This window comes from Phalacrocorax carbo, chromosome 4, assembly GCF_963921805.1.
Source record: "Phalacrocorax carbo chromosome 4, bPhaCar2.1, whole genome shotgun sequence".
NCBI lineage: Eukaryota > Metazoa > Chordata > Aves > Suliformes > Phalacrocoracidae > Phalacrocorax > Phalacrocorax carbo.
The window spans coordinates 41,746,429-41,764,450 of NC_087516.1; the positions used below are offsets into that span (position 1 = coordinate 41,746,429).

General features: G+C 36.9%; 1 protein-coding gene across 2 annotated transcripts in view; it reads right to left on the reverse strand.

The window, feature by feature from the left end:
* Window positions 1-18,022, reverse strand: part of GALNTL6 (polypeptide N-acetylgalactosaminyltransferase like 6) — a 497,632-nt gene that overhangs the window by 258,867 nt on the left and 220,743 nt on the right. For both annotated transcript variants that reach the window (XM_064449716.1, XM_064449717.1), the window contains exon 4: window positions 15,764-15,930. In XM_064449716.1, the coding sequence (XP_064305786.1) occupies window positions 15,764-15,930 (167 nt within the window). The remainder of the gene's footprint in view (window positions 1-15,763; window positions 15,931-18,022) is intronic.

Consider the following 18,022-nt stretch of genomic DNA (forward strand, 5'->3'; position numbering starts at 1 on the left):
AAACCAGATTCTCATTCTTGTTCCTTAGCTCATCTCCAGATTGTACTGATCAAGATCTTCGATATGCATTTTCCCAAGGATGACTTCACCACCATCCCTATTCTTTGTCCTCAACTACTGAAACCTGGAATCATTCAGGTTCCCTGGGATTTTGTAGCCCATTCCCCTGAAGTGGTTTCAGCTACAGGGACACTCTTTTTTGGACAAAAATATAAAAGAACTGAGAAAATCTGTTTCCCATGATGCTAAAGAACTCAGCCTAAAGGTGGATAGTGAAGACAGGAAACAGAATTTTTCTGTTTCTCCTCCACTACTTATCTGTTGTATGCATGCAGGGATGTAACTTGTTGGCAGGGTTCAGCTACCTGATCCATATTTACCTTTTTATGACAGGAAGGCATACACATTTAAGAGGCTTTACAGAAACACTCTTCAAGGATGCATTACCAAAAAACCACGTATGCACCTGCAATATGACTTGTAATAGTGAGAGAGGTTAGACTGGCACCTTTGAGTTAGAAGTTATTTCATACAGGCTAGCATGCAGTTAGACCACTGTGCCCCTGACTCGCCTCACATCTCACTCTGCTGCTTGTGTAATGCAGGAGTGCCACGTGAGTTATGATTTTCACATCCCAGAGAGAGTGTGAGGCAGCCAATACATTGGAATAGGTGACTCTACCCTGTGGGCCTAGTTAATAGGCAGCTGAAATAAAACATCATCTGCCTAAAGGAAAACTGATTGCAAAACAGACTGAAAACAAAATGACTATGCTACATTTTTATAAAGACTTCATATTACAGCATACAGTCCTGGGGTGGTTTGGGTTTTTTGGGGGTTTTGAGTGGTTTTTTTTGTTTAGGTTTTTTCTGGGGGGTGAGGGGGCAGGGCTGGGGGTTGGTAATAGTTCTTGGGCATGCTGGGTTTGATTTTTTCTGACCTAAAGCAGGTTGTTAAAATTCAACCCAGTATGTGCCAGTTTAGTTAAACATCCTACAAGAGATACAAGCCATTTCACCACAGATCTTTTTCAGTCAACATAATTGTTTTATGCTAGGACATGCCCATCCATTCTACTGGGCTTTACATGAGTTCTGGAAGTACTCAAAGAGGCCAAACAAAAACCCCTACAGGACAGTGGAATCCACATGATGGTCCATATCAAAAATTAAGACTTGACACTGTGACCAATACGTGGGCTAGAATAGTTTACTACATAATATTTGCATACAGTTTACAGAATTTCACACCTCTTTAAAAGGTTCCCAAATTCTATCCCACTGAAATAAAAGAAACTAGTTATAAAAATAATATTAAAAACAACTGTTATTTTACTGTCTTTCATAATCAAGTCATAGCATTTCAGAATATATAACATTTGTCAGGTACAGCATAAGCTGCCCACTCTAAGAAGGAAACAAAATTGAAATGGATAACACTTCAAAAAACTCAAACAAAAAAGAGAAAGAGGAAGAAGAAATTACCCCACAATTCTTGTTGAAGCTCTAAATTAAGTTAAAATTACCTCAACTAGCAACACTTACAGGACCCTACAGAAATAATCCATTCAGTTTAAAAGTAATAATCAGATACCTTCAAAGTTTAATCACCTGTACTACAGGAGTACACATTAAAAAGAAAAGGGCTCCAGCATACTTGGCACTGCCAATTTGATGTTTCATGCCCTTACGTTCACGGCTGGCATCCAGGTTGTCACTCACTGCTTAAAATCATGTTTAACTGTCTTCCAAAGAAAAAACACATAGGAAATACATCAAAAGAGATTTTTTAAGGTCCTGTTAATAACACTGACTAGATGTACATATTCAAATTTGTCTTGTAGCACATTTCAATGCTTCAAATACATTCAAGGACAGCAATAGTTTTAGACTCAAATGCAAGTTCAGATTATTTTCATTTTTCCATTTGTTAGCGTGATCTACCATTGCTTTCTTCAGTTAAAAATTGCAACATGTAAACTACTCAAAGAAGAACAAGACTAACATCAGTTCTGAATTATTTGGGAGTGCTAAAGGATACTGACTTCAACATCACAACTTTTGTTTACATGTAGTATGTCTTTCTTTCTACACACCTGGACCTACTTTATGGAACAGACTGTGGGATTAAGATCCTTGAGCAATTTTTTTCAATCCTCATCTAAATTAGTCAATTGTACTTGAAATGTGTTTTAAAGCACGATCACTTTCTATTAGAACTGCATAATATATTTTAAAAAATAACCTTTGTGAAGTTAGAATATCTACAAAATTGTCTTAAACGTGTCTTTCCTTTTTGACTAGATATACTGTACCACAAAGACAGAAAATGCTGCAAAAGGCAAAGGGAAGTTCCTCACAGCTACTCCGTGGAGCTGCAGCAGAAACAACTGCTACATGTATACACCAGTGGAAGTTAGGAGCCTTATGCCTTATTAACTCTCCTTTAACTCGCCTTCTCCATCAATACCAATCTTCCAATCTGAAGGATGATATATGATGTGGCTTTTAAAATGGAAGACATATATAGTTTCAGCTTTGTCAGAGACAACAGCAACACTCAAGCTTCCAAAACTGAAATCAGCAGAGACTGCGTGGCATTCAGGGATGCAGAATTCCACATATTTGCAGTATGTTTTACAGGTGTAACTAGAAGTGTTCTCTCCATCTTATAAAAGCAAAACCCCTAACAATTACCTGTTCTAAATGGTTAGAATTTTCCATATTATGCAGTGCACTCTGGTTTGCTGGGACACTGCAGTAGTCTGGCCTCTCTCAAGCCTGGGTGATCTGGTCACATTTCCAGCCAGTGTTATATTATGGAACAACATAATACCAATAGACTGGCGATACTACCTTCAAACAAACTTTACATTATATATTAGCTTTTCATAAACATTTCCACTTCTTTTTTTTTTTTTTTTTAACAGATGCATGCATTTTATCTTCATTAGTAGCTTCATTCCAGGTTTGAAACATTTGTACTGATGCTTATTTCTTGAATTTGTGCATGGGGAGGGCAAATATTGGGGTTCCTAGAGCAGGTGAACAAAGGTTGCTAAGTCACTGACTGTAAATGAAATCAACAAATTTGTTTGCCTCTGTGTGGTCTCTGTGTCTCAGGGGAATTATGTAGCAGCCCTGTGAAGCTGAACAAGCTGGAGCATGTACTCTCACACTGCATATGCATGTAACAGGATAAAAAGGGAAAAAAAAGTCACTATCCCAGGTAAAAATACTTTATATCTGTAACTTGGGAAGGCAGAGAGGAATGCTCAAAATCATCTTGCTTCAGGCAATCTTCTTCATCAAAATCTCCCACTGTATGTGGAACTTATTCTAAATTAGAAAGCCTGATTTGACCCATTCCTATTAAAATAAATTCTTTATAATTACTAGATACAAGTTATTAATGTTTTGTTCACAAATCAGCAACATTTAAAGAACAAACTGTGCATGACAGATCCATTAAAGCATTCAGCCATTTATAAACTTCATAAAATTGCCCATCTGCCTGAAAGATGCATGAGCTCTATTTGGGTCAAAGCATACACAGAAAAGCCCCCAAAGGTGACCGAAATGTCTTGATAGTGATTTCTGAGAGCAACAAAATATTCCTTTTCAAGCTAGTCAAAATTATAATTGCATTTTTGTAGAAGAAGATTTGTAACTGGACAATTCCATACATCATTAATGCCTCCTGTGAGACATCCAAGATGCACAGAGCAATGAATAACAAGCATAAGTACACTTTTGATTTTTGACTGCACAAAATAAAAATCTGCATAAACACATACAACACTAAACAAAATAGATGCTTTTGGCAACAAAGCCTTCATTTATGCAGGATAAATAAATTAAATAAATACAGATGATGGCGGAACTGCTTGCCATTAGCCAGGAAAGAATCATCAGAAACAAATGCTGTCAAATTATGTACTGTGTTATCTCAACAGAAAAGCATCGAGATTAAATGAATACAAATGAATTGCAGCTCTTTTAATACTCATAGAAAGTATTCTGTAGCCTTTTTTTATTTGTTTGTTTTGACAGAAATAGAATATACCAGAGCTTTAAGGGAAACTGAAATTATTTTCTGTTTTACTCTATGTCTGAAGCAAGGTCAGAATAGCTATTAGAGCTCTTTGAGCATTTCTGATTTTGTCAGGGTTACTAAATTAATAGGACAGGACAAATCTTTGTTCCTCACATATAAAGCTTTGAAGGCATTCATTTGCTAAACTCATTACAGGATTTTTCTTTCTCTAGGTTGTGTTAAGATTTGAAAATTAAACACTCACTAGGAATCCTACACATAAGCAGCAGTCTAGAAGAGACACCAGTATTTAGTTTGGAAAAAAATGCATGTAGTTAGCAACCACATCAACATTCTCTTCTCCATCTCCCTGATAAATTACTAGAAGCTACTATCTACCCCCAGTATGTGACTGCAAGGCCTTTACACGCCAATACACAGTGTTTTACCACCAGAAGTCTGGTTAAGTCTCTGGTTAAAAGTCTCTTACAAGTGATGATCATAATTTCCTGCTTTGGTTATCTTATCGTTTTCCTTATACTACCCATCTTTATTTCTTACCTGTAAGTCAAATCTGGTACCAGCAAATGAACAGGAAAACAACAGCTCACTTATACTACTAGTAATATATTTGGAATAACGTTATAAGATCTCAGGCTTGCCCATGATTTAGAAACAGGGCAGGGGGAGAGGACAAAACAAACCAGTAAACATTTATAATATGGTAAAATAATATACAAGGTTTTCTGAAATTATTTTCTTTAATATGCATAAAATGTAAATCCTGGGATACACAATGCTGTCGCCTGTTCTTTTAAAGATGTTACTATTTTTCTTGGTGATTATAAGCCTACTTGAAAGTCTGCATTTAGGAAAGGGGAAAGATATTTTTGAAGTTTGCTTAGGTGAACTCTAATGTCGCAATTAAGCCAATGCTGACTGTAACAAACCACCATCTTTGGAAAGACTACTAGAATGTTACTTCAAAAGCTTGTCACGGCTTATTAAACTGCATTTAACTTTGAAAACTGAGCACTGCTAGCCCTTTCTGTGCACAAGGGGAAGACAAAGAGTTATTTAAAGTAAGGATAACGTGGAAACAACAGTCAGGTATGAAAAAGGTAATGAATAAATCAATTCTAAATTAAAAGAAAGCTTCTAAATAACTAACAACTAATGTTTGGCAAGAACCCTTGATGTTGACAGTAGGGCAAAACCTAGTTGATTAGCTCATGAAAAATAGTACTACATAAGATCTCAGGCCTGTACTCCTGACACCTAATACCAAAGAATGAACCAGAAAAGAAAATTTGATCTGTTTAGAAGAACTGCTTGCAAGAGGTCCAAAGCAACAGACTACAACTGCTACCCCATATCATCTGACTACATGTTTTCATGCTGAATACTTTATTCAGGAGACATATCCAAAGGCGTAAAAGTTAATTAACATCTCCATTACACTACTCATTGAGGTTGCGGAAGTAATGCATTTGGAGTACTAGCTAAGGATTGCTAAATGCCAATGAAATTCCCAAGATCACCTAATTCATAGCACGAATTTTGACATTTTAAAAAATAATTAAAAAAAGAATATTCTTGAAACTTATAATGCTAAAAGAGAGGAAGGAGTATAGGGAAATGTGTAAAGGACTAACTTTTCCAATTTTTCAGCTACTAATGTGCATCTTTTCCATAGTTCATTAATTACGATAGCTGAAGAAGGTAACCGTGAAGTAATTGTTCAAGTTTCTTGTCAAGTTGTTTAATGTATCACTGCAATGTAATAATGCTTTTTCAAGTGGAAAGTAAACAGCTGATGTTTGAGAGAAAAGCCAATGTAGAAACCAATGTGTACTCAAGTTTATAAATTTTCTTTCCTATTTATGAGATCAAATTTGAGTATTCCACATGAAGAAGTTTAAAATAATTTAATTTCAGCCATAATTCAATTTAACCTTAAAGAAATGCAAATAAAAGCTGAGATGTGTAATATACAAAAAAACTCCACAAAACTAGAATGCATTGAATTTCCTACATGAATAAACATGCTTCTAGTAGTTCAAGATTACTCAGAGTGCATCTACTGATTTATTTCAGTATCTACTTTAGATCTCATGAATAACACTCCATACAAGTATATAGCATGAACATTTTAAAGATGACACACAGAGAACACAACCTTGCTAAGTACAGGCTGCCCATTGCTACCACCTTGTTGCTACTTTCAAAATTCTTTGCACATTCACATGAGAAAGAGATGCAGCCCACAGCCATCAGCATGATGCACACCCAACAAGCATTTCATAGGGTGAACAAGCCAAGAAAGGTTGACCAACGCAGAGCCTGTGGAAACACAAGCTTCGTATTCTGACTCCACAAGTACTCAGAAATGAAATTGCTTACCTATAACAACCAATTCAAGGAAATATGTGAAAAGTAAAAGTTTTTTTTTTATATTAATATTGCATGACTGGAGTTTTCATTTTCACAGCTGAGTTGTATTTGAGTTGCCTGAATGCAGGCAGCACTGGGATGTGGGGATACTCCGAACTGTCTGCCACAGCAGCCACATTCCCATTCAATACCGTCTAGGTGAAGTGTACAATTTCAATTATCTGAAATTCTTCTCACCTCTCCCTTTCTCATAACATGACAGTATTCTTTCGCTCTAGCAAATGAAAAGCATTTTGAGATGGGCTGCAGATGCCTCCAAGATGACCATTATTCTTCTGAGCTGAACTCTTCTCAACCTCAGGGCAACCTTTCTTTTCCCATCGGTAAAGCCATTCTGTCAAGTCAGAATACCTTCAGTAATGAAACTGCTACTGCAAGGTACATCAAGGAGCTGAAGGCAAAAGTCTGTACTCTAATCTCAGAATAAAACCCCCATAACAAAAATAAAAATATTAAATAATCAAAATTGAGAATGGACAGTGAGGAACAGAAAAAACTTGGTATTATGGATTCAAATAAGGTTTTTTTCCAACTCATGCATGGATATTTTTTAAATTGTACTTGTTACTCTGACAGTACTTTATTTTGACCAGAAGCAAGTCCAAGTTTAATAAAATTCAGATAACATCTGTGTATTACAGAGGAAATGAAAGAGGCATTTTATAGCTTGATACCCCAAGTATGAAAATGTAAATCCTGTGTTTGGTTAGATCTGTAGTCAATATAGACATTTTGAAATTTAATTAGTTTCATTTTCTATTTGGCTTTTTTAAAAAAAATCTTTTATATAGAGTGATGGATTGTTTTAGCAACTTTGGATAAAAAGACAACTTTTAACCCTATATAGGGCCAGTGTCAATTTTTCTGATGTAGTGTACATGAAGTAGTAATATGCTAATGTTAAGGTTAACATTACTTCAAAATTTTGCTATATTAAAATCTGTTCCTGTAAAGCTTTGCTTACTTTATCACTGATATGAAGCTGAAGTTACTGGGATCACGCTGGGTTCCAGGATGTTGCATTAAGTGCAACGAAGCCACCACAAATTCTTTAGGGAGCAGAAAACATCTATTCTTACCTTTGTATAACTACCTAAGTGCAGCAATAGTTTTCCCAGCTGGTTAAGATTATGCATTTCAGGTATAACTATTAGGCTTATAGATGAATAGGTATGTGGATTCATACTTACTTTCTTACACATAATGCCTATGTAAGTTAGGTCTAGTATCACAAATACCTGCCAACACTGTGGTTAATGAGCGCACACTTAACCTGACAAGAGTTTTCAAGATAGCAATGTCAGCTCTCTCAAGTTTACAGCTTTCAAATACCTAAGGTATCAGCATCTACATCTGAGATGACTTTTGGATTACCCCAATTCACTTGCAAGTCCTCTTTCTAGTTACCCTGTCTACTGCAAGAATCATACTGTAATTGATAGGGTCACTGAGCAGCCTTATTACTAACAGCTCATTAACTCCTCCCAGGTTAAGAAACAAATACTGGGCTGGTCTAGCAAATGCAGTACTTCCTCTTGTTCTCAGCAGTCTCCCTTCTGCCCGCAGTGTACCACAAGCACAGATATTTCAAGGAGACAAGAATGGTAATGGTAAACACAGAGTGCTCGTCTGTGGCAAGATGAGTCTGTATGCTTAATCCTTCACAGAAGGCCCATTTTACATTGCAAACAAGATTGTTCCTTGCAAGCCACTTCCAGGTTCCCCCAGTCTCCAGTTACTTTAAAAGATGGCAACATATGGCCTAGCGTTTTCAACTGATTGGAAACTCACTTCAGTGAGCCGATTCCTACTGATATAAAAATGCTTTTCACCAGAAACTTCTCTGGCACAGCTGTATGTTGGGTTAACAGGTGGCAGGCAGGGGGGATTGCAAAAGCATATGCTTTTTTAATCACTGTTTTCATTACAGTTCCACACAGACACTCACAGTTTGTCCTTAGTAAAACAAGAAATGACCGTTTCAAGTACTTCAGAACCAAATCAAGTACCAAGCTTTATCCAAGGACTTTTATTAGAATTTGTTCTCTTATTACCTGACATTTCTCTTTATTAACAATAGAGTTAATAAAGTTGTTACTAAAGTTGTTAATAAAGTTAATAGAGTTGTAACACTACACTTGGGTTTAGGTGCTAGTATAGAAATAACATTGTCTCTCAAAGTACTTGCCAACGTGATACACAAAATATAGTGATGAAAAAGATAATGCAGCTCGTCATGCCTTTTATTAGGGTGTGCTTCAAGTTCAATGCTCACCGCTTAGTTTTCTTTTCATTCTAAACTGGATCAAGTGGATCTCTCTAGTCTGTACCAAATTACTAGTGTCTTCCAGAGGACTGTTTTATATTAAAGTCAGCTTGACTTAAGTGCACTGGTGTAAATATTGATGTACACATACAACAGCACTAACAAATTGTTTTCAACTGCAAAGCTAAAACAGAATTAGCTTGAATTTTTCAACTGAATTATTCCAGTTTAGTAGTCAGTCAAGGCAACAGATTTCTGTCCACCTTTATCCCATTCCTTTTTAACTCTCAACAATTGTTCAGTCTATCCTGCTGCACAGCTGGTGATTTCTGAAGTTTTTCCTATTGTATAAGCTTCTAGCCATGGGACATCTTTCTGTAGATAGAAAGTTGCATCAGCAGAGCTCTCCTATGACAAATATTTATGCTGCACAACATAATGCCAGTGAGACGGTTAAGATAGCATCAGTTCCAAAAGCAGTCTAGTCTCATAAGCATGGCATTTCTACCCAGCTCGTTAACCTTACTCAGCAGCACTTGGGCACTTGTAACTTCACCTGGAAACCCATTTTTGTAGAAGCAGGGATACTCCTGTTTCCACCTTTCTCCTCCCACTATTTTTTTTTTTTTTTTACATTCTGCCACAAAGCATTATTCTAATCACATAAATAATGCTCAGTATGCTCAATGTCCCATATCATCACAGCATGGAGAACCTCAACAAAACAGCCAAAACAAAAACCCTCACCATCAAATAAACCCAGTGATTTGTCACAAAATATTGCCATAAAATTACTTAACACAGGGTTATTTTTCTGTATTTATAAAAGCTTGTTTCTCAGCTTTCTGAGAGGCCATAGACAGGCAGCTGTTAACTTGCCATCAAGAGCAATCATAGTCCTCAGCCCCTCCATTCACAACCACTGCTGCCCCCGCACATACCACTGATGGCAGCTGGGGCTCCTGTCCCACTTTCAGAATGTCTTGTCCAGGTTGTGACTTCTGTTCTTATCAAATGCTTTTTAGTTATACCCTTTCTATTCAAAGGGAAGGCACATCACAACACATTTTCCTGGCTAGTTTGGCCATACACAGCACCAGGACGCAATCCCAGACACCTTCCCATTAACAATTAATAACGTCCCATTCCTTGTCCTACTCTGTCTCAGCGAAGAGTGCTAATGAGCTGTGTCCGTGTACTACTTGGGATGTGTTCAGCATGGACATTGTTAGAAGTGTTCTGTTTGGTGCCCCAACCACCACAAGTATATGCTTCTTTGAGGAGAAGAGTGTTTAGTTTTTAGAGATGGGTAGACACCGGAGCTCAGAAGTATAGTCTCTGATATGTAAAGGTCGAGAATTATTGATATTTATGAAAAGCAAATCACTTGTATAGTTCTTAAGAGCTCAGCTTAAAAGAAAAGTCATTGAGCAACTATATACCACCTTGAAAAATAGGCTCCTAAACTTAAAGAAAGGGACAGACTTAAAAGCATTTTCTTTGATAGAGGTTGACTCTCACAATATTACAACATCCTCTTCTGATTTTGTTTTTTAAATGTTGGATATTTTGACAACAATGGCAATTCTTGGAGAAATGAGTTTTCACCATATGAGAGAATTGCAGTCTATAGCAGAGGTTTCCTATGACAAGATAGGCATTCATACAATATAACCTTCACTTTCATTTCATCAGAAAAGTTATATCCAGCCATGATCTGAAGCCAAGCATCCATAAATTGGAATCACAAGTGACATGTTACATGAACTAGCTGTCTGCAAGTAAAATACAGGGAATTTCATCTTCATGCAACAAATAGCACATTTCTTGTGTGGGAATTTGCGCAATCTGATACTCTCATAGAGCTGCTTTGCTTTCAGCACAACCTCCCTTACCCTACTGTTATTGTATATCACCAATATAATTTACAGACCTACAGGCCAAAAAATTAAATTTAAATAAAAAGTTTAAAAAATAAAAATTAAATAAAATAAGACAACTTCTATATGGCCAAAAAGGGTTCGGCGGACTATTAGGGTAATTGAGCCATAGATCAGATCTTCCTCCAAGTTCACACACAAAAGCACATCACTGCCATTATATTTCACTGACCAACTAAATTAAGCCCTGACCAAGGAGCCACAGGTTGGTTTTGCAGACTGACCTACATGTTATTAATCTGGGCTATTCACAGAACAGAGGTCTAGTGCAAAGCATATGGTACCTGATATCACAAGAATCACCGCTGTGGGACAGCATGATACTCTGAAAATCAAATGAGCGGTGGTACAGAAAACAGAGCTAAGCAAGAGGGCAGAAATAAGAGAATATAATAGGTGGCAAAATGAGAAGGGACTGGCTCATCAACATGAATGAAAATTTCCCAGTTTGTCATTTTCCACCAAAACACCAGTTCATTGCCAGTGACAGAAACTAGTCCTGCCTTGCAAGAACCTGTTGGCTGCTAAGTTTTTAAATTTTATTTTCCTTGGCAAATCTGATTAATTTTTTTGCCAATTAAAAAACTGTCTGGTAATTGTTACTGCTAATAAATTCATTGTTGGCTGTAGCATTGCTTTTATTTTCTTATAATAGATGCTATATAAGTTAGAGAACTATGGGGTGAAGTAAAAATGCTTGGTAAGTCAATTTTACATGTGAGGCACATACTGTGATAGTAACAGGTCACAGGCCTGACTATGCTACTGAAGTCATTAAAATACAAAAGGAATAAAGGTTGATGTGCAAACTATCATGTGTTGGCAACCTACATGAATTGTTTAACTAATTCATTATGCTATCCTATCTTGCCCCAAAGTTTTAAAAGACTAGTTACAATTTTTAGTATTCCTCTGTAAATGCAAGATGTTCCACAATGGTACCAATGAAAACTTGCTTCCTTTTTCATTTTGTCCTTTCCTCCAAAATGGTTGCCCATGTTCTACTTCTTGCCAAGATTTCAGTGATCTGTTTGCCACAGACCATAACTTCAGAGCAAACTATGACAACAAGAAACACCCCATCCCCAAAAATAAATCTGCAAATCACCTCTTCCCCACCCCCCATTTCAAAACCCCCTCACACAAAAATAACCCTCCAAGAAAAAACGGCACTTCCCACAAGGCTCATTTTCCCAGAAACCAGGCTCACAACACCAGAGGTGCATGCAAAGCCATGGCAGAGAGACCTGACACAGAAGTATGTTGGTACCTCCAGCGTAAATGTGTTCATTTTCTACGGTAGATGACACTGAAACTGATAGGTCTTTATACACAGCTTGGAATACATAGCTTGCATGAATCAGGTATTGGAACTGCAACCCAAAACCCAGCATGAAATCAGAAATATTCTGCATGCCTTAGTATGACATATTCATATATGTCATTAAACTTTTGTGAGAAATCCATGGAATAACTCTGTTCTAGGTCCAAGTACTGTAGAAGTCTCGGTTGAAGAACTGTCTGCTAAATCAGTTGGGAAGAGTAAAAGCATTCCTAAACTTGTCTGCCAGCACACAGCATAGCCAGTTCCCTTACCAATAGCTTTCTAAGGCAAACTAAGTAGAAGTCTAATACTTGCCTCTCTTTTATAGAGCTTGTTAAGTGACCATGTATTTCTATGTGGTAAAACACCTGTAATCTCTAGATTCAGTTCCCTTTCATCTTGCCAGTACACCACCACTTGGCCATTTGCATTTACAATGTAAATCAAAAATATTACTTTTGTTGAAACAAAGAGTTCCAGTAATTCAGTTTTCTCCCTCCCATTCCTTCATAATTTTAAAGTATATAAACTCTCCACAAATTATATGAATAAAGATATTTTGCAACTTGGGTACCTATATTTAAATCTACATTTCCTTCTAACTGTCACAGATGACTTTTTAGAGTAATGTAGTTTTTTTATATTGAATTTGTCCATAGCCCAATATTGCACTTCCAAATTTCATAATGTTTGCTTACCTTCCTCTTAATACCAAGTCTCTAGTCTACATTATATTGATATTTAAAAAGGTGCAGCTGTCCTTTTACTTTTATAACATCTAAATGTCATGATTTATGGTGAATATTATGTATGAACTATCTAAAGTTTTCAGTTTTAATCACAAAAGCCAAAAGAATTGAATATGAATAAAATGGAGCCACACAATTCCACAGACAAACCAGCGGACAGCTGGGTATCTGGCTGCACAGTGAAACATTTTCATCATCTGTTATCAAAAGTTCTTTACGTGCATTTCAGTATTTGTATTTACATCAGTTAAAACAAAAGATCTCCAGCACTTTTATCCATCTTTTACGCTGCTTTCAAGTTCATACTGTTTCTCTTCTGCTCTATTTCTAACAAGGACTTGCTTTTTATAACAACTTCTTGAGACTTTTGTAAGAAGGAAAAGTTTGATTAGTAGAACACCCTGGAGGAAAAACATTTGTCATTTAATCACTACTTTTAAAGCAGTAGTTCTATTGAAATATGCCATTCTCATTTTCAGCCGTCTATAAATGATATTTAGGTTCCTACCAGAAAGCTCTATAATTCAAAGTTGTGGAAGAAGTATAGCATACACAATATCACTTAAATAGTATATAACTGATTTCACAAAAGAAAGTAATAGCCATTTGTCAGCTTTTTGACATATGAAGCTTCATGGAGAAATTATACAATGGGAAAAAGGCATACAGATTTATCACTAATCATTATACTGCTTCAACATGGCAATAAACTCTGCTTGCAATGATTCTATCAGTTTTGACAACAACTGAAGACACTTATAGTTAATTTTTGACATAATCTGTCCTCAATGGTTTTCACACTGCTTTACTGCTTTCATCAGTCTAGGAAAAAGCAACTAAAGGATGAAGGTCTAATAATAGTAAACATGGCATCTATTCAATTACTTTTTTAAAAAAATTATTTTATGAACTGGGGGGATAGATATCAGTCAGCATTTTTTCAACATAAAATAACCCAACTGTATTATGTGTGGCCACTTCACAAAAAAGAAAAAAAGGCACAAAAACCCATGATATAGCCTCAGTTAAATTCAGCTTAGAAGATCAAAAATACAAAAATTAAACCCACTTCAGATGCACCAAAATGATTAATGTGGCTTGAAATTCAATGTTACTGAAATAGAGACGCCAGCACATTTTTCTTGCATGTTTGCTCTTCTCAAAACATACAGTACCAAATATGCCACCAAATATGCTCAAGTTCAAACCTGGCAAACATTCAAAAATGTATTTCTAATCTTTATTTTAACACCACCAAAAACAAGATAAGTAAATCTTCCTAATGGTACAACAGTCCAGCTTCTTACAAGTCAAACCAGACACTTACATTAAGTATTTCCATGCTATTTGAACCACTTCTTCCAGCTGAAAACTATTCCACTGAAAAGTTAGATAGGTTTATATAACTGGAAATGAAGATTCAGTAGATTTTTATAGTGTTATAGGAATTAACATTACAGGTAATATTTACTCCCAAAATACTTCCATGCAGCAGCAGGGCCCAGGTTAGGGGCAGGCAAGAAAGAGCAATATACAATATTCCCTGTTTACTGGCATTAATTCTTTTTCTAATAACTGGGAAGTAGGTAGGCTTTCTAAAAGATTAACACATTTAAAAGTGATTCAACAATAGTCAGTATGATCTTCATTACCAAAAAATGCTACAGTATCACCATATTGAGCAAACATAGAATCAATAGCTGCTCTCTCAGTATAAGAAGCATTTTTACTTGTCAGACACTTCATAAAACCAATTTACAGACTTCCCTGTAAGTTGTTTACTACTAGGAAATTGTTAGCCTGCAAAACAATTGTTGTGCTACTTTATACTTATTTGGAAAACTTTCATCCATGGTCTAGATTCTATAAACATACAATAGCCAGAACTGTACTCACTTTACAATTTCACTTAAATTACATTACAGATAGAGAAGCAGTTCATCAAAGGACATATTGCAACTAAACCAGCAGATATGAGAGGGTAAGATAGATGTGTGAAGCATTAATCTTTCTAACCCCTGAAATATCAAGTTAAAAAAAACTCTTACAAAAATGATTCCACTGCAGCACTCTACTAAAATTCTCATTCATCCATCATTCATACATTCTCACAATTGTAGGTCGGATATCTGCTCCTGTAAGCTCCTAGCTGAGACAAAGGTTTTATCTAAAACATTAGCAAAGAGCACCATTTTCTTTTTCACTATCAGTCTACAAGGCTCACATACACACTAGCAACTGATATTTCAACAGAAACAACAAACAAAACCCCAAATGTTAAAAGTCAAAGCTCTTCAGTGCTTGAAGTCCTAAGAGATGTAAAGAAATTTGAAAGAAAAACAGTTTCCCAGTTCCATATCACTGTTATGGATGAATTTTCCCTACGAAATAGTTAAATTTCAGTTAAGAAATTTCAGAGCATTCCTTTCTTGTGTTGCATTCAAGAAGTAATGATGGCAAAGGTCATTAAGTGATTGCAGTTTTCTTAATTTTACTATACGTAGATGATGTAGATGTCGATTAACTATTCCAAAGCAGTGTTTCAAATACCATTCAAGAGAGTCTCATTTCTCTGTATTGCTGCTTTGTACCAGTATATGAAGCTGTCTAACTCAATAACATTCCAGGATTAAAATCTAATAGGTTGCATCCAAAATGGTCAAACTTAATAGGTTTTCTGAGTAAAAATGAAGTCTAAAGGAAAAGATGTTGAAACACTAAAATTTGCAGTGGTATTTAAAAAATAATATATTCAAAATACTGTATTAATAAAGGCCAATGAACAGTCCATAGCCTCTTTTCTTTGACATGAATTTCAGTATTTATGTGAAGTAAAACAAAAGCCACTTATACACATTTATTCCAGCTAACAATCAACAGTACTTCAAGGCAAACAGTCCAGCAGTTGCGATCTCCTCACTTTCTGCTTCCCTTTAGTTTCAATGTGGGCCACACTGCACTATAAATTTCAAGTTAAATTCAATTGGGCCTTACCTCTGTCACTGAAGTCATCCACAAGAATGATTTCTGCTATCAGGCTGTCTGGAGTGCGGTTGATGATACTGTGTATTGTTCGCAAAAGTGAAGTCCAGCCTTCGTTATGAAATGGGATAATTATGCTAGTATTGGGTAGCTTTTCCAAGTACACCTTGTGCTTACAGCTGGAGAGAGAAGAAAATAATTGTATAAGCATACTGAAAGGTCTGAGTTGGCAAATACTGCCATCCATTTGGGCCACTGGTTTCAGGCATAAAATCCAACAGAGTAATCAAGCAGTACTTTCATGTGGTAACTAGTTCATTAAAAATATTTATATTGCTTACAACATAAAATAAATCTGAACAACAAAAAAATTTGAATACACTGGCTGAAATTAGATTCTTTTCCTTCACAAGAAACTTTTTCGTACAAAATGACAGAGGACATACCTTCTACAACATTATTTCTGGAAAACAAATCCTCTCATCAGAAAGAATTCTGAAACATAATATGAATCAAAAGAAAATCTGAAGCGATTCTTTTTTCTGTCCATAGCAAACAAGATTTTTGTAAAAGCAGTCTGCTATATCAAGAGACAAACTCAAGAAAACAAGTCAATGTTATTACCCTGGCTGACGTGCTCACAGCATGCAAAACAAGAACATCCACAAAAACAACTCCAACTTCACATCTAGATATCCAAAGTGATTGCTGGTATTAAAAATAAAGATAAAACAACAGATGATTCTGAAGATGCAGACTGATACAAGCAAGAAAATATAAACAACCTCTCATTTTTGAAAGGAAAGCACTGCACCTTCAGCATCTTGACTGAACAGCACCTATGTAATATCAGTGCTTAACCTTACTATTTCTACTACAGACTTAGAATCAGAGAATCATTAAGGTTAGAAAAGGGCCTTAAGATCATCAAATCCAACTGCCAACCTATCACTGCCAAGTCCACCACTAAACCATATCCTCAAGCACCACATCTACCCTTCTTTTAAATACCTCCAGGGATGGAGACTCCACCACCTCCCTGGGCAGCCTGTTCCAATGCCTGACAACCCTTTCGGTGAAGAAGTTTTTCCAAATATCCAACCTAAACTTCCCCTGGCGCAGCTTGAGGACATTTCCTCTTGTCCTATCACTTGTTACTAGGGAGAAAAGTCCAACTCCCACCTCGCTACAACCTCCTTGTTTACCTATTGTGAAACCGACTTGTTTACATATTTGAGCAAAACCCCCCATTCTTTAAAAATAAATAATGGCCTTGTAATTCAGTTTCTCCTAAGAGCTGAGAATATTTCAGAAATGATGTTTAGGGTACTGAAACTGATACATAGAATCGTATAGTCTGGAAAAGACCCTTAAGATAATTGACTCCAGCCATAAACCTAACACTGCCAGTTCACCACTAAACCATGTCCCTAAAGCACGACATCCAAATGTCTTTAAATACCTCCAGGGATGGTGACTCAACCACTTCCCTGGGCAGCCTGTTCCAACTCCTGACAATCTTTTCAGTGAAGAAACTTTTCCTAATATCCAATCTAAACCTCCCCTGGCGCAACTTGAGGCCATTTCCTCTTGTCCTGTCACTTGTTACTTGGGAGAAAAGACCAACACCCACCTCACTACAACCTCCTTTCAGGTAGCGGCAGAGAGCAATATGTTCTCCCCTCAGCCTCCTCTTCTCCAGACTAAACAACCCCAGTTCCCTCTCCTCCTAAGACTTGTTCTCTAGACCCTTCACCAGCTTTGTTGCTCTTCTTTGCACACGCTCCAGCAAGTCAGTGTCTTTCTTGTAGCGAGGGGCCCAAAACTGAACACAGTATTTGAGGCCCCACCAGTGCTGAGGACAAGGGCACCATCACTTCCCTACTGGCCACAGTATTCCTGATACAAACCAGGATGCTGTTGGCCTTCTTGGCCACCTGCGCACACTGCTGGCTCATGTTCAGCTGGCTGTCAACCAGCACCCCCAGGTCCTTTCCCACCTGGACAGATATCCAGCCATTCATCCCCAAGCCTGTAGCATTGCATGGGGTTGTTGTGACCCAAGGGCAGGACCCAGCACTTGGCCTTGCTGAACCTCATACAATTAACCTCAGCCCATCAACCCAGCCTGCCCAGATCCCTCTGTGGAGCCGTCCTACCCTCGAGCAGATCAACACTCCCACACAACTTGGTGTCATCTACAAACTTACTGAGGGTGCACTCAACCCTCTCATCCAGATCATTGATAAAGATATTAAACAGAACTGGCCC